Source organism: Acomys minous (genome assembly GCF_964271855.1).
Source record: "Acomys minous genome assembly, chromosome: 6".
NCBI classification, from domain to species: Eukaryota; Metazoa; Chordata; class Mammalia; order Rodentia; family Muridae; genus Acomys; species Acomys minous.
The window spans coordinates 14,054,983-14,080,435 of NC_140487.1; the positions used below are offsets into that span (position 1 = coordinate 14,054,983).

The 25,453-nt window shown below is 37.7% G+C and overlaps 1 protein-coding gene across 1 annotated transcript in view; it reads left to right on the forward strand.

Annotated features, from left to right (window-relative positions):
• The window catches only part of SAMTOR (S-adenosylmethionine sensor upstream of mTORC1), a 51,220-nt gene extending 34,847 nt beyond the window's left edge, over positions 1-16,373 (forward strand). The window contains exons 4-5 of the mRNA XM_084784370.1: positions 10,937-11,051; positions 13,017-16,373. Of these exons, the coding sequence (XP_084640496.1) occupies positions 10,937-11,051; positions 13,017-13,646 (745 nt within the window). The 3' untranslated portion in view covers positions 13,647-16,373. The remainder of the gene's footprint in view (positions 1-10,936; positions 11,052-13,016) is intronic.
• The last annotated feature ends 9,080 nt before the right edge of the window (positions 16,374-25,453 follow it).

Below are 25,453 nucleotides of genomic sequence, written 5' to 3' on the forward strand. Positions count from 1 at the left end.
CATACCCATTTGTCCCTTTCGCACTCATGGCTTTGAATTGTTTTCTGCAAAATCTAGCATTTACACTCACTCAGAGTAACCTTCTATTTACCACTCTTTAGCTGAGTATGGACCACACTTTTATATTTTTCTTGGCATATTTTACATTGTTCTTTTGACAGTTGGACATTGTTCATAATGTAGTACAAAACTTGTCATTTTGTGTCTTTTCTAAGAAGGAAGGCAAGGAATAGGGTCCTTCTTTCTTTTTTCTTTTCTCCTCGATATAATTGATCTTTGTGTTCTGTGGCCTATGTATGCTAATGTCTGTTGCCTCTTATTTTAGTTGATGATTTTAGTTTTCTAGGTTTGTAGATGTATTTGCCCAGCTGAGTGGTTAAACCCTGATAGATTAGAAGTTGTGCTGTAATAATACTTTGGACCAGATGACTTCCACCTTCTGCTTGTCCACATGGGAGTTGATAGAGGAGGCCATTTGAAATGTAAACAGTATGCAGGCCAGCCTCACCCTTTATTTGTTGGCAGTCCCTCTATGGCCATGTCTTGTGCGGGGCTTGTCTGTTTCCCTTATGTCTATTTCATTGCCAGGACTTTGCTGTTAAATTTCTAGTTGATCTTCTAGTCTGAGGCTAGATCAAGATGAGCATAGCAACTGAGCCTAGCACACCTGCTGACTGTCCCTGTTTGTCCCAATCAAGTGTACCTTGTTGACTGAGAATGCTCGCTGCAGTTTTCCACCCCACCGCCAAGCAATTCAGCCACCTCCAGCACTAACATTGCTTCAGGTTCAAAGTGAGCTCTGACTGGGAAGAATCTGAGGTTTTCCCTTGATGAAGCAGATATGGCAGAAAGGAGAACAGCTCCATGAAGAATATAACACAGGTCCTCAGTGCTCTCGCCCACATTCAGCTTGTTTTCATGACAGACATACTTGAACCTGCTCGCCTCTCCTTTTTAAGCCTCCTGGAATGGGTGTTTTTCATGACTTTGTCCAATGTTACAGTTATTTCTTGAAGAATAGATTTGTTGATGTATTTAGTTACTTTTCTCACGGTTGTGATGAAATACCTGACCAAAATAACTTAAGGATTTACTTTGATTCTCAATTCAAGGGTACAAACCATCTTAATTAGGGGAAACAGGCCAGCAGGAGCTCTAGGCAGCTGGTCTTGCTGCATCCACATTGGAAGCAGAGGGGGATGGATGCTAGTGCACTTCACTAGCTTTCTTGTTTTTTCTTCAGTCCAAAGCACAGCTGCGCACTGGTGCTGCCCACAGTTAGAGTGGGCCTTCCCACCTCAGGTTATCTCATCTAGATAATCAGTCCCTCACAGGCATGCCAGAGGCAAACCTAATTTCCATAATCCCCTTTAGAGCCATCAGGGGCTTGTTCTCTAAGAGATTCTAGACCCTGTCAATGGACAGTCATCATTACCCATCACAGTCAGCCTTTGCCATAGTCAGATGTGTTCTGATTTAGAGGAAAGTTTCTAAATATGATTGTTAAAGGTCAAAATTTACATTTATATAACTTGAAGCATTTAGAGTAACTGCCTAAGGTTCTGTCTAGGTGTTTTTTCATCTAAAAGCTGTACAAACGAGACCCAAACATTAAACATTCGAGCCTGTGGGGGCCATCCTCACTCATATCACCACACCAGTATTGTTTAACTTGTCCTGTATCCTTATTGTAGTAGTAGCATACCAAAAATCACTATTGCAGGTTTTCCTGACTACCAACAAAATGAAGATATGAATAAAGAAAGAAAAGGTGAATGTTCCCTCAACCCTGGTTATTTGTTTGTTTCTTTGTTCCCAAGACAGGGTTTCTCTGTGTAGCCTCAGCTGTCCTGGACTCGATTTGTAGACCAGGCTACCTTGAACTCACAGCAATCTGCATGCCTCCACTAGTGCTGGGATTACAGGCCTGTGCCACTGTGCCCAGCCAATATCCCTGGTTACATTTTAAGGAAACTCCTTTCCAGGCTTTCTGCAGGCATTAGTTTTTATGCAGTAAAGACTGTATCCCATAAATAATTTTATAAATTCTTTCTGTGCCATTAAAACAATCATTTTTTGCATAGTATTCTTAAAAATTGCACTGTTGTGTATACCTCAGTATAATGATCCAAATCTGTTAGATATTAAGGAAAACACATGTTCCTATATGATTGTCTGTTACTAAATAAAGTATATGTGATAAAAGGCTATGATTGTTACATAGGATCACTGTAGATGGCTCTAGGTTCTTGCACATGACTAGTAAATTAAATTCAGTAGATGCCTGTTTACCCAAACTTACCAGCGTTAAGTGTTTTCATATTTTTGATTTTTTCCTTTATTGAAACTAGAATAAATTGGCAGCTCCTTGTATTAATGATCATAAGAAGTAAATTTATCATATTAAAAATTATACAAAATTAGGGAAGTAAAATATTAAAATATGTTCTGTGGAGTTTTAAGTGCCTGTTATGGCAGAAACATGGCATTGGTGATACCATTTTACTTAACAAAAACAGCTAACTGGTTACAAGACTGTTCTTAAGAACTTGGGTTTGATCTTAGAAATCTTTTCAAAGAAGCAGTTACTAGTTAATGCTCAGTATAAGAGAAGATACTTATTACTAATATATTCTTTGTGCTTGTTCAACAAGAGTACTGTTTGAGGCAGGTTCAGGTACCCTCCTGTAATCCCATCACTCAGGGAGGCAGAGGCAGGTGGATCTCTGTGAGTTTGAGGGCAGCCTGGTCACAAAGTGAGTCCAAGACAGCCAAGGCTACACAAACCCTGTCTTGAAAAATCAAAACCAAACCAAACCAAACATGGTTTGGAACATGGTTGTAGTGCTGATCTCTGGGTTTGAGGCCAGCCTGTTCTCCAGAGCAAGTTCCAGGACTGCCAGGGTGACACAGACAAACCCTGTCCTCTTCCCCTCCCCCAAGAGGGCAGAGAGAGAGAGAGGGGGAGAGGGAGAGAGAGAGAATGAGAATACTGTTTTGACTTGTAAACTTATCAACAAGTAAGGCACAGGCACAGCTTTGTGTAGAATGAGTTCTTTTTATTTTATTTTATTTTTTTTTTTTTGAGAATTACATATTTACTTCATTTACCCATTTAAATGTTAGGATCTTAAGTGCTGAACAGTGTATGTGAGCTCTTGAACTGTCCCGGGGCTTTCCTACTGACAAATTTGAAGAAGAGGTTTTCTCAGTTAAGATTTTTCCCATATGACTACAGTTTGTGTTGACAATCACAAGCCATCACACCCATTATCAGAGGAGCTTCTTAGTAAAGTGGGTGGTGATTGACAGATTTGAAACTGGGCAAAATACAGATAATAAGTCACTGTGGAGAGCTGAGCTCCAAATGAGACTTTTCTTAGATTACTCCCTACCCACAGGGCCTGGGGACCACCATGGACGATTATAAGACAGAGATCAAGGACTGATGTGAATTCTTTTTTTTTTTTTTCTTGGATGTGACAGGATTATTGTACTCATGAACTCAGCATCTGTGGCTTTCTATATAAGATCTGTATAAAAATGGAGCTAGTCAGCATTCCAGCATGGGTGGGGAGAGGGACTCACAAGGCTCCACCCCTACCTGAGAGCTGTGGGGAGTCAGTTTTCTTGAGAAGTATGACCTGTCTTAGGTTATGCATGCCCCAATACGTGGCCCTATGCCTGAGCACATACTAGCAACAATAACTGAACTCAATGGGCTATAATTAAACTATATGAGAAAAAGAGTAAATGAGGTTGTGAGGCAAATATGAGGGTCTGAGAGAAGGAAGAAGGAGGGATGATATGATCAAAATATATTGTATGAGTGTATGAAAATCAAAGAATAGGTAAATTTAGAAGACCAATACTATATATTCTTCAAGCTCCTTTTTAGAAATCAGAAGAAATATAAAAAATCCCAAAGTTCTGACCTTTCTGATAATGATTCAAACTATTGGTTGTCGAGACTAAATGTAATGATGATACAGATTCAAATATCGTTTGGGTAACAGTTCAGTTGGGAAATCATTGTGAGGCCAGAAGCATGAACCAGACTTCTGCTGTGTACTATACTTAAGGGAAATCATAACTACACAGTATTTTCCACTGAAATAAATACTGGTTGTAGGAATGTATAAAATAAATGTGCCTTCTTAGTAAGAGTTTGAAGTCAATCTCAGATTATAATATTTTTTAAATATAGAATTCTGTCAACTATGTCCCCATCACCATTTAGATTTAGTACCAAAAACAAATTATTTTTACTTTGGTAACTGGAATTCAATTTAACTTGATCTAATGTAAATATAAAGCTAAGGAGACTATACCAAAGTATAAAAAGATAATAATTGAAGAAATGGATTCTTCAGTGTTTTCTTTTGAAATAACAAATTGCTATTCACCAGTAAGATGCAAACTAATTGGCCATTCTTGGATCTAACAACTAAGAGGTCGTTGACTTTAGGTGTTTGTACAGTGTTAAGGGTGACAGTGATTTGAAGTTGCCTGGGAGTGGAGGGTTACAGTGGGCGAATGGCAGTCTTACAAGTGTGGTGGTGAGTGGAGAGAGACCCTGGAGTGCAGACTGTGAGTACTATCCAGCTGACTCAGCACGTATTAATTATGTGCCTCTATGTGCACTGACTAATTGTTTATTATACAAACTCAAAGGAAAACAATCCACATTTTCTCTCTTATGTGACTTCTAGCCTATATCTAAACAGCTATTTAGTATAGATGTAGTGCAATGTTTAGAAAAGAAACCAACAAAGGGGCATAATAGGCACAAGGAAGGAGAAAACTCAAGCAAAAGCACAGGAATTGTGAAAGAGGATACAAAGTACAAAGGTAATTGGTTTTTTAGTCTCAACTTTGTTTTCTTTGTTTTGGTGTGTGTGTGTGTGTGTGTGTGTGTGTGTGTGTGTGTGTGTGTGTGTGTGTGTGTGTATTGGACCAGTCCATTAGAATGTAATTAATAGTGAAAACATAAAGCTAAGTGAAGCTCTGTGGCTTCAGAATAGTCACACTAACTGTATAAACACTGAATGAGAGGCATAGAGTCTGAGACTGGGAAAGTGCTTGAGTGTTAATCCAGCTGTATGTTTGATTTTTCAACTATGTATTTTTTGCACTACAATTTTTGGCTGCTTAATAATAGACTTAGTAGTATGCAAGTATCACGTGTTCACCCTGAACATCACTCAGCGGTTGAACCCTGCCTAGCATGCATGAGGCCCTGAGTTCAGTGCCCCAGACTCACTCAGACAAGCAAGAAGAAACAAGGTGCTATTCATAAAACAATAACCGTGGGTTGTTTTACAGAGTACCAATGACAGTTTAGTAGAAAACTAATTAATTTTTATTTTAACTTTTAAAAAAGATATTTCTTACTATGTTTCTTTTTTAATGTGTACATTTATATTACCCATGAATAAAATAAACTACATACAACAGGAAGAACCACAAGCCAATCAGGGATTATATAAATGTTACATTCATAGTCATTTGGCTATCTGTATTACTATCTTGTTGGGTCCAAATTTCTGAATGAAGATCAATAGCTATCATATCTCATCTCTATTAGCTTAAAACATCTATATTGATCTAAAAACATCTTAACCCTTATCCTGCTAAGCTTAATTGAAAGACTGAGCTATCTGGTCTTCAACCCCATCAGACTTGAGAAGGAATAAAACTTAAACATCTGAGTGACCTTTATTTAAGTGCAGTTCTTTTCTGCTGAGTGAAGAGAAGAGGTATTATGCGGTTTGCTAGTTACCCATTCTGGAATGTTATTTTCAAAAGATGTAATGCAAAAAGTTATATTACAGGTTGGACATCTAAATGGCTGGGAACAGCTGTGCTTTGGATTTCAGCTTTCTGTTTTTGTTTTGTTTTGTTTTGTTTTTGGCAGGGGGAGGAATTATATACACATGCAAAGAGGTATCTAAGAGATGGAACCCAGGTGGAACAGCAGATTTGTTTCATGTAACACATAGACTAGAACTTAATTGTTACCACATGTGTAACAAGATTTTGCTTTTGACTCTGACTCACCATGTGAAGCTAGGTGTGGAATTTTCCACCTAAGGCATCTGGTCCAGAGCTCAGTAGGTCTCAGCTTTTGGGCATTTCTAGTTGTTTCGGACTAGAGATGTTCTTCATCTTCCATAATGAGGGACAGTGTGGAATGGATTGGTTTCCCTTGGAAGAGGGCCAGGGCCCCCTCTGTATACTCGTGGTTATTTTTTCACAGAGTGTTCCTGAAAGCTATGGTCCTGAAATTTTGAAGTGATGAGTTCAGTTCATGAGCTGTGCAGTGAGATCCAGCTCATAAATACTCTGAAAAAGTGACTTTTATAAGAGTTAGGAAATAATATGAAAGTTGGATGCCTATAAGAAAATTGTTAAATAGAAGAAAAGTAATTATATGTCATGCTTTAAACAATTATAAACAACATATTTCTAATAGGTTGTACATAATTTGTAACCCATAAAATTCATGTCATAATTGACTTTAACTTTCACTTATGCACACTGGATTCAATGATACTGAGAGTTGGATAATATACTGCTTTGAATTATACTCATAGATTTCACTGTTTCTGTTAAGATGTCAAATAAGCTATTATCTTGGACATTATTCTAAATTTTCAAGATTCTGAAAAAAATGTAATATATACTAGTATGTAGGGAAAAACCTGCATGTGTGTATGTTGGAGAGAGAGATCACTTGAGCATGTGAGTGTTGGTGAGATCTAAAATTCAGACCTATACAAGATCTATATATCTATAGTGTGTAGCCCAATTTCAGCCAATGAATCATACATTTTTTGGGCTCTAAACCTTATACTATGAAACTTATGGGATAGCTATTGCTATTTCAAGTGCTACAACATGAACTGAAACTACAAACCGTTAATACCCCAGTGGGGTTTTCAGCCCTTGTCTGTCCTTGTTTGTTTCATCTGGCTATTGGAGAGTCTTCCTTTCCCTCCCTAGTTGCTCCTGTGCATCACTTAGCTGATGAAGTCTCCCTACCCAATTGTGGGTTTGCCAAAGTCAGAGTAGTATCTTCAGCCATAGTGTTTCACAGAATTGTGAAGTATTTCCCTGAATTAAGCTTTATGATATATTCTGTATTCAATTTATTCTTATAATAATAATGATCAATTTCTCAGGAGTGAGAAATTAACTATATGGAAGAATATATGTATGTATGTATGGAAGAATAAGTACATATTTAATTTCAAGAATACCCTTTGTGATTTGAAGGATGATAGTCCTCATGCATTACTCTGCATTTATTATTTATTTAATTCCCCTCTGCTCAACCTTGGCTGTCTGTATAGAAGAGTTTTTTAAAATAATTGAGAAGGCAGTGTATTTTTATAGTGGTTCCTGCTGTGTATATTGAAGGATAGGGACTATCTTATCACTATATCTTTGAAACCTGTGGAACCCTGGCATACAAATACCTAGCTTGTGTTTAAGCAAATGAGAGAATAAATGTGGGCATAAGTGAATAAAATAGTTGTTTTATTTCTGAAAAATGCCATGCTTTAAACTTACGAGTGTTCTTAAGAACTTAATCAACAATCAATGTGTGCCCTTAGGAAGTGTGAAGGAGTTGAGTCTTTCAGGATGAATTGTCTTCCTCAATCTCATAACTTTTAATTGTTTCTTGCCTTAAAAAGCACTCAAGAGGAAAAAAACCTGTCTCCAAAAATTTTTGTTCTGTCATGGTTTTTGAAAGTGTGAGGATGCCTGTTTAAAAGAACTCATGGTATTCTAAGTTAAGCCATTCTCTCCAAATTATGAGAGAACTAGTATGTAATGCCAAGTTTTCTTAGAGCTTAGTAGGAGTTGCAAAGGTAAGAAAGTATTTAGTGAACTTAGCACCTAGGCCAGAGCCGTTATACACTTACTAACTGGCCACTGTGTAGACTGCCTCCTTTCAAGAAATTATGTTCATTAAGACTTCCTTTGGGAACAGGGAAACAATGCATCGTAGTATGTTGCAAGGAAACTAGCAGTAGGGGCTCCACTAACATTCCTCTGTGGTTTCAACTCTCTTTTTTCCTCTGCTTCAGAACATGTTGCGACTGTGTATTAGGTAGGGTTTCCCAAAAGGAGATCAATGGAAAAAGATATACATACATACATACATACATACATACATACATACATACATACATACATACACACACACACACACACACACACACACACACACATCACACACACACTTGGATAGACAGATAAAATACATAGAGAGAAATATATATGAGTACAATAAGAATTATTCTCCATGGTTATAGGGTTTGCCTTGTTTGTAATCTGATGTAGGGCTAGTTCTGGAATCAATCAGGAGGCAAAATTTATTTTCTTTTAGAAAAAGCTGATCTTTTTCTCTTCACTTTCAATTGATTGGATGATACTTGCCTATGTTGTAAAGGGAAGTCAGCTTTATTCAGACATCTGACATAAATATTAATCATATCTTTAAAAAATACCTCCATAATACCTAGACTGGTGTTTAACCAAATATAACAGATGATTTGAAGTTCTGATACTGCTTTCCCACCTGACAATTTAGTGATATATGGTAAGATGTTATTATTTTGAAAATTGTGATCACCAGCAACTCAACAAGTAGTCTAACAGTATTGTGGCTCTATAGCTAATGTGTGGTCTTTTGTTCCTTAACTCATTTAATTTTTTAATTTTTCTAAATACTGTATTATCAATATTAACATAGGATAATTCATGCTTAGTAAATTCAGTTGCTCCTTCCTTTAGGTAAGGGATAATGGCATTTTTATTGTTTGATCCCTTAATAATTTTGAATGTCAGGGGAAAAAAAGGTATACTAGCACAAGCTTGTAGTTGCCACACTTGGGGTTGGGACAGAGAGAGGATCATGGCTTGACGGTCAGCCTGGGCTAGAGGCCAGCTGGGCTGCAGAACAAGTTCTAGGTTATTGTGGGCTATATAGCTAGACCTTGCCTTAAAATAAATGTACCAGACCTTGGCCAAGCATTGAATAGATTGTCTCATTTTGTCCTGCTTATCCCCATAGTACATAGTAAGAGAGAGGGATCGGTTTGTTTGTTTGTTTAATCTATGTAATTTCAGAACAGTTACACCCTCAAGGGTTAAATGGTGATGAGTACTATATATAGTATATATATTAGTATATTATAGACTTTCATTTGTTCTGACTAGCTGTTATCAGGGTATTCAAATTTATACAAGTAAAAGCTAGGCATTTCTCTGGATGCTGTCAAGAGTTTTTGCTCTGATTGAGCATTTTTTAACTTACGCCACAAGAATTTGCTTGCCTGTCTTCCCTCCCTAGTATATTGTTGTATTTTAAAGTCTGACAGATGTAATCCGGTGTACAAATGATTAGTTGCTGCAGACCATCCAGGTTACATATGACAGTCCTTACCTAGACTAGCCAGGGTACAGAAGGCCACCCTCAGGTTTCCAGAGCAGTTCTTGTCACTGAGAAAGTTTCTGGCTATTTGTTACAGAATGCTGATATTTATCTGGATTTTCTAATCAGAGCAAGTTATATTACAGATCCTGAAAAAAAGTACACATGGTGAAAATGCTAATCCTCTATACACCTATAACTTTGTTCAAATAACTTCTCAAAGTTAAATTTTATTGGTAAAAGTTTTCATTGATATTTTAGATGTTCTCTGGTGTTAAATATTGTGGTAGAGACGTCCATTATAGATGATTTGTAATAGAACAGATTACTATTTATTTCTATGAAATGTTAACATATTGAGCACTTAGCTGAATATATTAATACTAACCCCATGATTACGTTTCTTCTCTAAAAACATCAGGTTTTGATCTGTAGTTTAAACCTCTAAAGTAAATGCTAGCCAAGCCACAGAGCAGAGTTAGACAGGTCTCTACATTTTAGCCTTTAAGATAACAACATTCCGTCCTTCGCCAACTACTTACATTCTTGTTCCTTTGTTGTTCCAACGTGTACTCTTAAATTTTGTAGAAAAAAATTGTTATAACACTAGTTAAAGTGGCATATGTTGGAAGTTGAGACAGTCATACTGTTTTAATTATTGTTTTTATTCAGACTGTGGATTTGGGACCTACAAAGGCTTCTGTCTACTGCATAGAGCCTGACAAAATTTCATTATGTTTAAATTTGCTACTTCATTTTCTGCTGTTTTTGGAAATGAGGACTTCTTGCATTAAAAAAAAAATCCCTGATTTACAGAGTTCTATTTTATTATTTTTTTCCTTTTCTTCATTTAGACATTAGTCATTGAGACAAATTAAAATGAAATCTCAGTTGTATTTTTCTATTGAGAGTAATCTGAGTTCATTTTTTTCTATACAAAACATTCCCAAGGTGTAATGTATAGGTTTAAGACTCTTTGTATTCTTGGCTAGGAAATATTTGTTTTCACAATAAGTTGCTATTTGTGGTTTTATTTGTTTGTTTTTTAGTTTCTTCTGTAAGAGTAAAATGTTTTCAGAGGCTTCGTGCCAGGAAGTACTACAGAAGCTGAAATGTACAAACCGCTTTTGGAATCCACTGTATGACGGACATTTAAAGACAGTTCAAGAAATAGAAAACAATGCCTCATTCTTTTTTTTTTTTCTTTTTCTTTTTCTTTTCCTTTATTTCAGTGCCTCATTCTTATAGCCATTTTCAAAACTAGTGTTTTTATTTAACCATAGACTATATAGAGGCATATAAAAGTTCCACACATGTCTCTCTTAACATGGAATGCATAGATATAATCAACATCAACAACATTCCTTTAAGCCCCCCTCCTATGACAAGATTTAAAGAGCTAATAATCTACCCAATAATCTTTATTCTCGTATGGGAATTTTTGCATGTGCTATTTTCAGTTTACATTTTAAAATGTGTGTTTGTTTTTAGGTTGCTTCAAGCCTCAGGAAAGATCAGATTACTTGATGTTGGCAGCTGCTTTAATCCATTTTTGAAGTTTGAAGAATTTTTAACTGTTGGCATAGACATTGTACCTGCTGTAGAGGTATGTGGTTTATTTACTCACTGGATTTTTTTTTTATATGTATCTTTAAGAAGGAAAAGTACTATCTTTATATTCTTAAAATGGCAAATATATCTTCCTTTTTTTACCAACTAGTAAATTATTTCTATTCCAAACTAAATATATATTCTTAAAAGTTTAGCATTTAGCTAACCAATATTTAACATACTTTATTTTATTTGTTTTGTACCTTCTTTAAATCTAGAAAGCTGGGATTTGGAAATATGCTATAATAAAAATCATTGTCATTTTTAAAATTTGTAGGTTACAAGATGTCTGTGTATTACTTAGGATTCCTATGTGTCTGCCTTTGTACTGCATGTGCAAGTTCTCCTGTCTTAGTCTTCCATCTTGCTGTAGGAGTGCTGAGATGCTAGGTTCTGTGCATTGGCTTTTTATGTGAGTCTGCTCTTCAGGCTTTCGTGGCAAGTGCTTTTACCCATGGAGCCATCCCTGAAACCCTGTAGTACTTTCTTATTCCACATGTCTATAGAGTTTAGAGTTTTAGTGTCCAGCCAATTAAGAAATATTTATTCCTTTGTTGTATTTTCCTTAGTCATCGGATGGCGTTAATTAAATTTAATGTGTAATTTGCTTCAAGACAGGAATTAGCTTTTTAACAGAGTAAAAGTAGTATCGTTGTCATTTTTAATGTTTGGAGTTAATACAGTAAAAAATACATTTTACTGACCTTTAAAAGAGTGGTAGCATCATTCTGCATATATGAAGTTTATAAGTTCTCCTGCGTTATCCGTCAGTTATCTTTCTGTCACTGTGACAAAGCACTTGACGAAATCAGGTTTAGGAGGTATATGTTATTTTTGTCTCAGGATGTCAGAGGTTGCAGTCAGCTAGCTCATTCATTTTGAGCCTGAGGCAAGGCAGACTATCCTTAAATACAGAGACAGAAGTGGAGATGGAGACAGAGAGACAGCATCCATTGCCTTTAACTAGTCTTCACCTACTACATTTTCTGTCACCTCCCAATAGTCCATTCACCTGCTAATCCATCAGTGGATCAATCCACTAACCTAGCTCGTTTTTTTGTTTCAGTCACCTCCCTTGATCCTGGCCTCCAGGATGTGAGTTCCAATGGCTGTTTGCAAGACTTTTGCACACATGCCATGGTAGATATTTCATTTACAAATGGCATAACATTTAACAAGTCTCATAATCTTCTTAAAAGTGCTCGCTCTCTGTCTGTCTGTCTGTCTGTCTGTCTGTCTGTCTGTCTGTCTCTCTCTCTCTCTCTCTCTCTCTCTCTCTCTCGTGTGTGTGTGTGATAACTATTGGTAATACACTAAATGTAAATGAATAACGTTAGAAATGAATCATTCTGTATGTTTTATCCAAATTAAATTCAAAATAAGTATAAATTTTAAATAGATGCTTTAAGTTATTCCTAACTTAGGGTGTATGAGAGTCTGTGTGTGTTTGTTTGCATGTATAGAGTGATGGTTAGAAACTCGAGGGACTTAATAACTCAAGTTTTTTTAAGTTTAGCTGAGAACAGGCAGGGTGGCACACATGTGCAATCCCAGCCCAAGAGAGAAGAGGAGCTCAGAAGCCCAGTGTCACCGCTGGCTTTGAAGTTTGAGTCTGCTCTGGGCCACAGGAGGCCTATCTCCAAAAAATAAAATAATAAATGGAAAGAAAGGAAAATCTGTGCAGTTAGAAGGGAAAGGTAATCAATGCTAAGTTATATAGAAAATCTGTGAGACGTTAAATACCATGTTGTGAAGCTTTGCGTTAAGGTGAACATATTCTTGAAATTGGTTTTGTTTTGTCTTGTTTTGATTTTTCTTTTATGAGACAGGGCCTCACTGTCGTCCAGGCTGGCTTCCCACATACAGGACTGAGCTTGGGCGTCTGTGAACTGGGATTACAGGCTCCCATACCACTCTGAAATTCTTAATGTGCCTTTTGTTGTTGTTTTTATTTCCACAGAGTGTGTATAAGTGTGACTTCCTGAACTTGCAGCTTCAGCAGCCACTCCAGCTCGCACAGGACGCTATAGATGCTTTTCTGAAGCAGCTGAAAAATCCTATTGACTCTCTTCCTGGAGAACTCTTCCATGTGGTGGTTTTCTCTCTCCTCCTCTCCTACTTCCCGTCACCCTACCAGCGATGGATTTGCTGCAAGAAAGCCCATGAGCTGTTAGTGCTGAATGGCTTACTGCTCATCATCACTCCCGACTCCTCCCATCAGAACCGGCATGCTATGATGATGAAGAGCTGGAGGATTGCCATAGAATCCCTGGGCTTTAAGCGCTTCAAGTATTCAAAATTTTCTCACATGCATCTCATGGCTTTTAGGAAGACCTCCCTTAAAACCACCAGTGACTTGGTTAGTAGGAACTATCCAGGGATGTTATATATTCCTCAGGATTTCAACAGTGTAGAAGACGAGGAGTATTCTAACCCTTCCTGCTATGTGCGATCAGATATAGAAGATGAACAGCTAGCATACGGTTTCACGGAGCTCCCTGATGCTCCTTACGACTCAGATTCCGGGGAAAGTCAAGCCAGCTCTATTCCATTCTATGAGCTAGAGGATCCCATCTTACTTTTAAGCTAGTGTAACAGCAAAAAGGCCCCTCCATTCCAGACTCCTCAACTAATTACTTACACTAATCAGAATACTAACATGAACTCGGTATTTAAAGCCTGGTTTGCATAGAAGAAATGCAAACGTTTACAGAGTTTGCTATTTTTCTCTACTTCTGGATTTCAAATTTTATTCTTATATAGGAAGCTTAAATTTCATGCAGAGTGACTTCTGTCTTAGCAGAAACCACTGTTAGCATTAAGAATAAAAAGGTACCTTTGTTCTCTTTAGTGCTGTTATGAAGCCTAATTTACTATGTATTTCCTTTTCAGTTTAGTGTTGACTTTACACCATTGTCGTGGGGAACCTTAAGATGTGTAGAAAGCTGTAGATTGCACTTTGATGAGTCACAAGTTAAATATTTCACACATAGGTTGGTTTAGTTGTTTGTGGTGCACTTACCTTTCCTTTAAATTGTTGCCTATTACAGAAAACCTTTTCCACTCAGTACCATCAGACCACGCAGTATTCCTGACCTTGTGAAACAGGCGATGCCGCTTTTCATCTTAAACTCCTTTTGGATCATTAGACATTAGAAGAGAGATTTCCCAAACTCTGTATGCTAATGTCATTCACACAGCACAGCAAGCACCATTGCCAAAGTCATGTTTCCATGATGTTCTTACTCATCCAAGCTCTGCTGTTCAGTGTAGTTACACCTGAAAGCTCCTTTTTATTTTTTAAAAATTAGACTTCATTTACAAAATGTTCTGTTTAAGCAAGGAACAATGTACAATACTTAATACTGACCTGGAACACCTTTATGAAAGGGTTTGCATTTGTAAGAGTTTATATTCTGCTGTGACCAACTCTGCTAGCGCCTCAACTGTCCATTAAGGCACTGCTGCACTACATATTTGGAATTACTTTAACATTTTTGAAATTAACATTCTCTTGATAATCTCATAAAATGGTCTTGACCTTTTGGTATCCTAATCCTTTCTAAGCCCTAGCAGAAAATTTTCTTTAACTATATAAACAATTAGTTGGCTGTGGGAAATTTCCCTTTCCACGTTGATGAATGCCTTTCTGTGTTTCTGAATCAGAAGCAAATGATTAACTAGAAGTAATACGTCAAAACAAGACAAGTTTAAACAGTTAAGAACAGTTAGTCCACATTGTCTTGTCAGCCAGCAATTGTCATGTGTCATGTAAACTATCATTTTTAAGAGTGCCACTGTGTGGATTTTTTTTTCAAGTGGTTAGTACATTAAAATTACCTCATACTGAGGTTTTTGCACTGAAATATCACAGTTTCAGAGTTCATGGTTAATGTTATGTACGCGTGCATATTTGTGTGTGTGTGTGTGTGTGTGTGTGTGTGTGTGTATTTTTAGAAGAATCTTGCATTTTCAGTAGTTGATCCTAAATTTCATAAACTGCACTTCTTTCCTCTGGTAAAATGGATGTTTTTGTGCTTATTGTGAATTGTTATAGTTAACTTTGAATGTCAATTTTATTTAGAAAAACATAAACGCACTCTTTAAGATATCTGTTCATTGTATGTATCCAATATTTCAAGTTCAGTGTTACATGCTAAGTTAATGAAAGTAACATGATTAAAACTAACTTTAGAAATGTCAGTTGTCTAAATGCAATAAACATCAGTTGTTCAACTATGCCATAATAACTTGACATTTTTCATTTACTTTCAATAGCGTACAATCCCATAATCACTAGGGCTGGTATTTCTTCTCATTTTGGCACTAGAGGATAATGTTTTACAACTCCCTCAATAGAAGAGAAGACAAAGATTGAACAGGCACTGTGTTCAGGATAAAACAAGGATCTCTCACCATACTGTTCTTTTGTTTATTTTGTTTACTAATTACAATGCTAAGAGCAAAGAAAACAATACGGCAAATGAAATTGCTTTGAAAGTAAATGAAAGAGTGCTTTGGAAGGTTGATCTGGGATGACCTTTGAGACAGTGTTTGTGTTACAGCAGAAATGTTGGTGCTATGAATTCTTCTGATTGTTTACTGGTATTGAGTCTGCTTTTGCTCCAAGGTGTGCATGATGTATTTAAGTAGTGCTTAAAAATATCTCTTTATAAGAACTACTACCACTTAGTATAAGTTTGTTTGGTTTTATTTCATTTGTTACTGTAAACTCAGCTTACTCAAGTTAGAACTTACACCAATACATATTCCACAAGGCCAGTTCAGTGTGTAAGTGCTGAAATATAAGCAGTCTTTGTGGGTTGGGGTCAGATTATATAAGTAATGACCACTGAGGTTCATGGGTCCTTCCAGTATCACATGGGTACACTAAATATTTCATTTTGGATATAAATAGTTTAAGGGACATCCTGTCACATTCATACAATTTTTCCAAAATAATTTGGTATTTCAAAGACATGATATGGGCCAAGTTGTGGTGGGGAAAGCCTTTAACCCCAGCACTTGAGAGGGAGGCAGTTAGGCAGATCTCTGTGTTCGAGGCTGGCTTGGTCTACAGAGTGAGTTTCAGGACAGCCAGGGTTACACAGAGAACCTGCCTTGGGAAAAAAAAAAAGTCAGATGATAATCATGTGCTTTGGTTGGGCTCGTTGGGATTGTGAACAGATCATGTTGTTTTACTGTAGCTGCAAAGTGTGTGGGCATAGTGTACCTGAAAATGTACGTTTGTGTTTGTTGTATTTTTTCACATTTTGTGAACAAAGCACATTTATTAAAAAATTTAAATTTTCTAATATTCTATGTCTGTTATTTGTAAACTGAAAGGCTTTTCACTGAAAAAAATTGAGGTCCTGGAAGCAGCTTAGAATTTGACTTTTAGAACTTTTTCCATCTGATCATGTACCTTAATTTCATAAATGCATTCCCAGAGATCCCATTAGCAAACACTGTCATGTTCTTCATGACAAATAACAGTAAAAATTCTCATTAAGTATCTGTCCACCATATGTAATTGGTTCTGAAAGAAAATGAAATGTGATAACAGTTATTATAGTTAAGTATATCTGTTGCTTTGGGGTACTGTTCACATTTCTCTCTCATGAAAGATTTTTAATCGAACAATTATTTGTATTTTAGGTATACTGTATGCTGGGGAAAAGCAGGCATGGAAGTGATCAGAGTCCCTGGATTTCTTGTAGCTTATGATTTGTGTGTGTGTGTGTGTGTGTGTGTGTGTGTGAGAGAGAGAGAGAGAGAGAGAGAGAGAGAGAGAGAGAGAGAGAGAGAGAGAGAGAGAGAGAGAGAGAGCGCACGCTCACACAACATAAAAAGTCAACTATTCTTGATCATCATTGTATGTAGGGAAGGATAGCTTACACATTGTATAGATTTTCTGCTTATTCTTAGAACCTTCATTTATTTCCCAGAGTGGAACAGGAGTTGTGGGAAAGAAGGTTTTAAACACTGACCACACGCACACGTACACACAAACACACACACACACTGTTCAGCAAACCACACTGCTCACCATTCCAGGAAAGCAGAAGATAAAGAGAAATGTCCTGATTGTAAAATAAATAAAAATGCACTATATATAGCTCTTGTCCCTTTCCTACACTCGTCTGAATGCAGTGCAGCAAGCAGTCATACAGACTTATGGTTGGGGCTGGGAAGATTGCTTAGGGCAGAGAACGTCAGGACCATAACGTCAATCTCCTACACTAATTAAAATACTAAAGGCCAATTCTTCTCAGTGTTTCAAATGGTCAAATAACAATCATTTGTTTTTCTCAATTATTTCACTGTTACAGTATCAGCTGTAATAATCAACAGAAAAATCATATGTCCCACTGTAAACACTGAGTTCCCTTAGTGGTAGTCCCTATTGTACAGTGCCCAGGGAACAGGCAGCCTACCACAGCCAACAGCTGCGGTAACCTTTAGGCCCTATAAATGTGATAAAAGAGGGGAGTGCTAAATTTCCTAAATACAGAAATGCAAATTTCAACAATGTGGGAAGTATTTTAATTACCTGTAACTTCGATTTGAAGGTGATATGCTAAAACTGAACACTGTGTCCTAAAATAGGTCCACACTCACTGTGCTTTGAAGATTTATTTGTCAGAGGGGTTTGTCTGTTGTATTTATTTTGTTTTGTTGAGACGATCTTACTGTGTAGTCTAAGATGACCTTAAACTCCTAGGAATTCTCTGGTCTCAGCCAATTGGAATTGCAGCCTCTACACTGGGTTTGTTTGTTAAGATAACATTCCTGCTGTTTGTAACTGTATTGAACAATCATTTGTATTAGTAGAAATAGTGTCTTAATTTTAAAGGTTGATTTTTATGTGTGTGAGTCCAGGGATGTGTGTGATGACAGAATCAATGTCAGCTTCAGTCCCGGGGTTATTAGATGGACCTGAGTCTTGTTTCCATTGGTGTTTGCAGTTCAAAGCAGGGTGTTAGCTCTTGAGATGCTAGAGTTCATGGTTGGCTGGAGCTCTGACATCTACATTTTCTGGCAGTGAGCATGTAGCCTGAAGCACTGCCCTGCCATCACCCAGCCAAGACCACTCTACTCTTCACCAGTTTATCTCTGCACTTCATGTACATAACTGCCTCAGGAAGATGTCCAGAATACAACCAAATAGAATTGGAAGACAAACTTGGTCTAACAGATTCATAAGACACAACAAAGAAATTCAGTATACAACTACTAGCTGCAACCCATTCCCAAACTCCCATCTCCCCTATAATGGAATCCAAAATCACAGAGATAGATGAAATATGTGAGACGAAATTCAGAATCTTGTGTTCTAATAGAATGACCTATAGAAGAGTCAATAGTTGCACAAACTAAGAAAATCTATACAAGACCTGGACAGGATAATCTTTAAAGTGAATTTTAAACGGTAGTTAGAGAAGAAACCCTAAAATATGAAGGGGAAAATGTAATAAAGAAATAAGAACCAAATCAAAGTAATAGAAAGAACTGGTCAATAGATAAAAAGCATCAGAAAGTATCAACAGATAATACTATACAGAAGAATGAATTTTAGGAATGGGAAACAATACCAGCTTATTTGTTACCTTGATGGAACACTCTAGCAAAGACATAAAAATCTAAGTATCAAAAGGTGGAACCAAACTGCCAAGCAGACATAAACCATAAACAAACAAGGCTATCTATCCCCATATTTGACAAAGGATACTTCAAACCTAAACTAAGCAAAAGAGATGCACTCCAAAATTATAAAGGAAAAATGTCCAAGAAAATATAACATTTGTAAACTTGTATGCATTACGTACTGAACACAAGTTTTATGAAATAAGCATTGAAAAGCATCAAAGGCCACATAAATTCTGCCACAGCAATAGTGGGAGACTTCAGTTCCCCACTTTGATATTTAGATCAGAATTTCAATACTAAAACTTAAAAGCTAAAGTAAAACTACAAGTTATTGTAAAAGGATGTTTTGAGCCACTAGCTACTGCTTCCAGATGACCCTGGTTCAATTCCCATCACCTCAGCACCCACATGGCAGTTCATAACCATTTGTAACTCAGGTCCCAGGAATTTGACACCCTCTTCAGGCCTCTGTGGTCATTGCATACATGTGGTGTACAAACATACATGGGAGATAATACCCACATACTTTATTTATTTGTTAAGCTAAAGCATATCTATTGCTTGGGTTATTGTTCAGAACAAGTTTAGGAAGTCAGGTTGGTGAGACTTTATGGGTGTGGGTTCTGACATTTCTAGGAGACACAATCTCACATTAGACTCACCTTGTTCCTCTGGCTTGTAAAATCTTTCCATTACCTCTGCCATAATGATCCCCAAGTCTTCGATGCAGAACTGTATAGTAGATGTGTCATTTGGAAACTAGGCTCCACAACTCTGCTGATTGGTTGTAAGTGAAAGGCCAGAAAGAAGACACATCAAAGTCAAGTTCTCAGCACCAAGGAGTTCAATTGCCCTACGGGACAAAGGGCAGTGAATAAGAGACAACGACAAGAGACAGAGGACAAGGGAGAAAAGAAAAGAGGGAAGAGTTATTTGCCCCAGAGCGACAAAGGACTACTCGTGGATGGAGAGGAGACAGGCATGGCCCATAGGCAAATGGCATTTTATAAAGGGAAACTTGTGTTAGAATGAGTTGGCTCATTTTGATTGGGCATGTTAATTAGAGTAGGCAAAAGGGGGCTTTTGATTGCTGGACTTCAATACTTTGATAGTTGGACCTTGGTGGTCAGCGTCAGGAAAAAGAAGTGTCCAATAAGAGAATAGTCTTTGGTGGCCAACTTTAGGAGTGTTATCTCTGGTTTAGCAAAGCAGGTGGAGTGGGAAAAGGAAAAGGTCTCCCAGAGCCGTGTTTGTCATGCTCAGGCCTACCAGAGCCCTTCAGTGATTGCCTGTAATAGTCTCCATCTGCTGCAAAGGGATAGATCCATCCTTGATGAGGGGCTGAGGATTATCTGCGGTATATTTGTGACTATAAGGACAAATACTTACAATGCAGTTCGGGATTATGCTAGTTTAGTAAAGGTTTAGTAAAGTAGGTTCTCCATGGTATACATAAATGAATATGACAACAATGAAGAAAAAATAGGCCACAAATTCGAAAGAGCAGTGGGGGTATGTGTATGGGGGGGGGTTACATGGGAAGGTTTGATGAGAGGAAAGAAATGGGGGAGATAATGTAATTGTATTTATAATCTCAAAAAAAAAATGTTTAAAAGGCCAAGTTACACCATCAATCATTTGAACTTGACAGATACATACAAGATATTCTACCCACCAGATGATAAATGGCACATCGTAACCCCTCCAAAATTGGTCATGTCATAGGCCATAAGTCAAGGTCTAATGAATAGTTTTGAATCAATAGTGTGTCACTGAAGAAATCTAAAGATTCCTAGTAGCAAACAAGGAAAATGCAACTTACCAGAAGAACTTCTAGGACACACCCTAGGCAGTCATAAGAGGACAATTTATACCCATAAGCATTCATGTGAGAAAAGCATTCATATCTCAAATAAACACCCAATTGACGTGCATCAAGGCTCTGGAAAACAAGAAGCCAATCCCAAACCCAGCAGATGACAAGGTAACAATAACAATAATAATGCATATTTAGGACAAATCATTAAAATAGGCAAAAATCAATATACAAGGTCAATCAAAGTGTTGGTTATTTGAAAAAACTGAGAAGATTGTAGAACCTTAGCCAAACTGGCAAAAAAAAAAGGGGGGGGGAGAAAATAATAATGAAATTGTAGGTGAAAAGAGTGTTGTTCCAACAGACTCCAATGAAATCTAGGACATCATTAAGGAATTGTTGAAAACGTACACATCAAAAAGCTAGGAAATCTATGAAAAGTATATGAATTTCTAAATACATTAGGCATACCACAATTAAAGCCAGAAGATATAAATGAGCTGGTCTCTTAGAACAATGAGATGGAGGCTATAATTAAATCTCTGTGCAAAGAACCAGATGAGTTCACTGTTGAATTCTATCACCCTTCTGTTTATTATTTTGTTTTGTCTTGTTTTCTGAGACAGTATATCACTATATAGCCCTATCTGGCCTAGAACTTGCTTTTCTATGTAGATGAGGCTGGCCTCAAACACAGAGATTTGCCTGCCTGGCCCCTGAGTGCAAAGATTAAAGGTATTTGCCATGCACATGGCTTCTATCAAACTTTTAAGCAAAATATAATACTCTAATCAATTTGTTTCACAAAATTTAATGGAGAGAAACTACCAAACTCTATAAACCAATGTTTTCCCGATTCCAAAACTGGATAAAGATACTGCACATAATAAAACTATGAACCAATTTTCTATTGGGGCAAATATTCCTATCTAAGTGATGGAGAGACGATTCAGTGGTGGTTAGAAATACTTCCTGGGGGCTGGAGAGATGTCTCAGAGATTAAGAGCACTGGCTGCTCTTCCAGAGGTGTTAAGTTCAATTCCCAGCAACCACATGGTGGCTCATAACCATCTATAATGAGATGTGATGCCCTCTGCTAGCATGCAAGCAGAACAATATATATATATATATATATATATATATATATATATATAATCAATCAATCTAAGAAGGAGAAGGGACATAATTTTGTTTCCCAAAACAACCTGTAACTCCAGTCACAGAGCACTCAACAGCCTTCTCTGGAATCCCCAGGGGTAAATGCATGTGCACCCCACACACACACACATTAAAATGAAAATTCAAAACTATTTGCAAACAAAATTTAGGACCACATTAGGAAAATCATGTCAGACAAGTGGGCTTCATCACAGAGATAAAAGATTAGTTCAGCATATGCAAATCAATAAGTATAATACACTCTGTAAGTAAACTTAAGGGCATAAAGTATATGAATACCTCAGTAGATTGACAGAAGGCATTTGACAAAGTTCAACATGCCTTCCTGGTAAGTGCTAAACACACTAGGAATAGGTGAAGCATACCTCAAAATAATAATGTTATATGTGACAAACTTTTAGCCAATGCTACATTAAATGGATAAAATACCATTTTCTTTAATATCAGGAAAAGACAACAATGCCCACTCTCCTCTTTTCCTCAGTATTGCACTTAAAATCTTGCTACAGACACAACTTTGAGTACCATAGGACTAAAGAGAGACATAAGGGGTTCACAAAGACTGACACTATTGGGTGGTGTGGCACTTTTGGAGGAAGTGTGTCGTTGGAGGTGGGCTTGGAGTTCTCAGAAGTTCAAGCCAGACCTAGTGTGGTTCAAGACTTCCTGCTGCATGTCGATCAAGATGGAGAAGTCTCATCTACCTCTAGCTCCGTATCACTGCACATCGCCATGCTTTCTCCTGTGAAGATAATGGACCAAACCTCTGAGAGTGTGTGTAAGCCAACCCCAATTAATTGTTTTCCTTTATAAGGGTTGTTACAGCTGGCACTGTGACACATGCCTTTAATCCCAGCACTCAGGGAGGCAGAGGCAGGCTGATCAATGCGTTCTAGGCCAGCCTGGTCTACAAATCGAGTGAGTCCAGGCCAGCCAAAGCTACACAGAGAAAGCCTGTCTTGAAAGACCAAAAAACAAAACAACAGCGAAAGAGTTGCCATGGTCATGGTATCTCTTCGCAGCAATAGAAACCCTAACTAAGACAGGCTCCTGTCTAGTATTTTGGTGTTAAGTGCTCTGAAAGAATGCAGGTCCATGGCAAAGCAATGCATGGGCCACAAAATTGAAAAAGAGACTCGGGGAATGTTTTACATGGGAAGATCAAGAACATGAGTGGGATGGGAGAGATGAGTGGGGAGGAGAAGCTAGTAAAATAAACCTTGGGAGGCGGGGGCAGAGGGGTTGGAGATAGGGTTTCTCTGTGTAGCCCTGGCTATCCTGGAACGCACTCTGTAGAAGAAGGTGGTTGCCTCTGCCTTGCGAGCATTGGGATTAAAGGCATGTGCTACCACCACCTGGGTCACTCTGCTTTTTTTAGTGCCAAGATATTAATACATTGTATGGTGATTTAAAATATGAAAAAGCATATTTAAAATGTTTAGCATAAAGAAAAAATGAGAAAAAAAGAAACAAAATACAAGAATAGAATTTTATTCTTTATTCAGCTGCAGAAAAATTGCAGCTGAGCATGGTGGTGCACGCTTTCAATCCCAGCCTTTGGGAGACAAAGGCAGGTGGATTAATGAGTTCGAGGCTAGTCTGTTCTACACTGAAAGAGTTCCAGGGCAGACAGGGCTACACAGAGAAATCCTGTCTCAAAAATAAAAGAAAACGTACAAACAAAAGGCAGAAAATTTAAAAGTGTACAGTTTGGCGACTATGTCTGTAACATTGGAAGACATGACAAAATAGCGATACTTTTATTTTTCAACCACTTCCTAATTATAAAGGGACTTAGCCTAAGACAAAACCAAGCATGATCAATCTGAGAACCTGGATAAAAGAGTTTAGGTAACACAAGAGATCAGAAATAAAGAATGCCCGAGCAAAACAAAGCCCTGTGAGCCATGAATTTCTACATTTCCCCAGATTCCCGTCACATGACACACCCACAGGAATCTTTTAGCAGAATACTGGGGTTGCTTACAAGCTGCTGTCTGACTCACCCTCTGGTTCTTTTGAAACACAAGCTCTACTGATAGTTCACAAATAAGGATTGTGTAGCTACGCAGCCTAGACAAGAAGTAGTTATTGAAATGGTACTAAAACAAAGCTACAGACAGGGGAGATGAATCAAAAATGAACCAAAAAGGCCTGGTTGTGCTTACCATGTATAGATGAGACTGGAGAAGTGAATGCCCTCTGGAGAGAGTATTTGGATATTGAAATTAATAAGTCAAGTTTATTTCATGTTTTAAGCTAAAGGGAAGTTAGTACAAAACTTCGGGCAATAGGCACTGACCACAGAATTGTTCCTTATATTTATATTAATTAGAAAACTATTAAACAAATGTATTAGTATTAGAATAAAATGCCTACATAAGCCATAATGCTCAAAACAGGACAGTACATGAGGGATTTTTATTTCCTTAATTCATACTTGTCTTTGACTCCTTATGCATAAAAGCCAGAAAAATATGCTTGCACTTTTGTGTTGCATACATATCACGTGTCTACATCATTTGCTCCTCTGCTATTGTCAGTACTTTTTCCTTTAACACTCTGTAAATGTTTTTATTTCCTCTGATGATGGGATGAGATGAGAACCGTACTCAAGCTTTACTACTACTGAGCCCAGAGCATTTCTGTCTAACTAACTACCCCTAGATCTGGAAGCTTCTAGCCTCTGTACAATCTAATCTTCTGCTAGCGCAAACTTTGAAGGCTTCACCTATCAACCTCTATCTGCTAGCTAGGCCTAGAGTGTTTTCAGCCTCTGAGACTTACTGCTGAATAAGCTCATCATTTCTAGCGCTTTCTGACCTCTGGCTTGGCGGGTTCAGTTCAACTGTTCGGGCCTAAATTACTCTCCATATTAACTGATTCAAGACGGCTTCTCTCAGCTTCTCACTAAATTGCTACGCTTGGAAAAACTGCCTACTGAACTGCATTCAACTGAACTGCACCAAACTGCACAGAGCTGTGTATACTCCTGAACTCTACTGTACCCCTGTACTGTACTCTCCTCCTCTACTCTCTCTGCACTGCTCGTAAGTAGTTTCTCTAGCCTGTCTGTTCTCATGAGAGTTGGGCATATCCTATCTCTGACTCAGTCTGTCAGATATCACTGTTTAGGATTAAAGGTGTGTACGAAAGATGTGTCTGCGTTCCAGCTGCATCACACAGATCTAGGTCTTAGGATCTGCTTGCCAGAGCAGCCGTGTTGCTGGATTAAAATTCCTCTACAGTACTGGCATCTGACTTGAGGAATAAGCCATCAAGAAGAAAGGTTGCCTATATGAAGCTGTTACAAGGTTTACATTCATCCCTAGACCTACAAATACCTTTTATAGTTAATTCTTGATTCCTTTTTCAAGAAAAAAACAAAACACAAACATAACAATGGCCATTATTACTTTAGCTTTCCCTCATAGTCCAATAATAGGTCTGTTTGGATGAGTTTTTCAGAGGGGAGAAAATTAAATGGGATGAGAAAGTCATAAAAAATCATGGTTTTCATGAACTCTGGTGTCCCATATTTGGCCATGTTCCCTTGATGGGGAGGCCCGATGGCACTTGGAGGAAGAACAGCAGACTACCAAGAAGAGACTTGATACCTTAGCATCATATGCAGGGGGAGGAGGTCCCCCTCAGTCACAGTCATAGGGAAGGGGAATGGGGTGAAAGCAGGAGGGAGGAAGGGATGGGAGGATGCACGGGATGGGATAGCAATTGAGATGTAATATGAATAT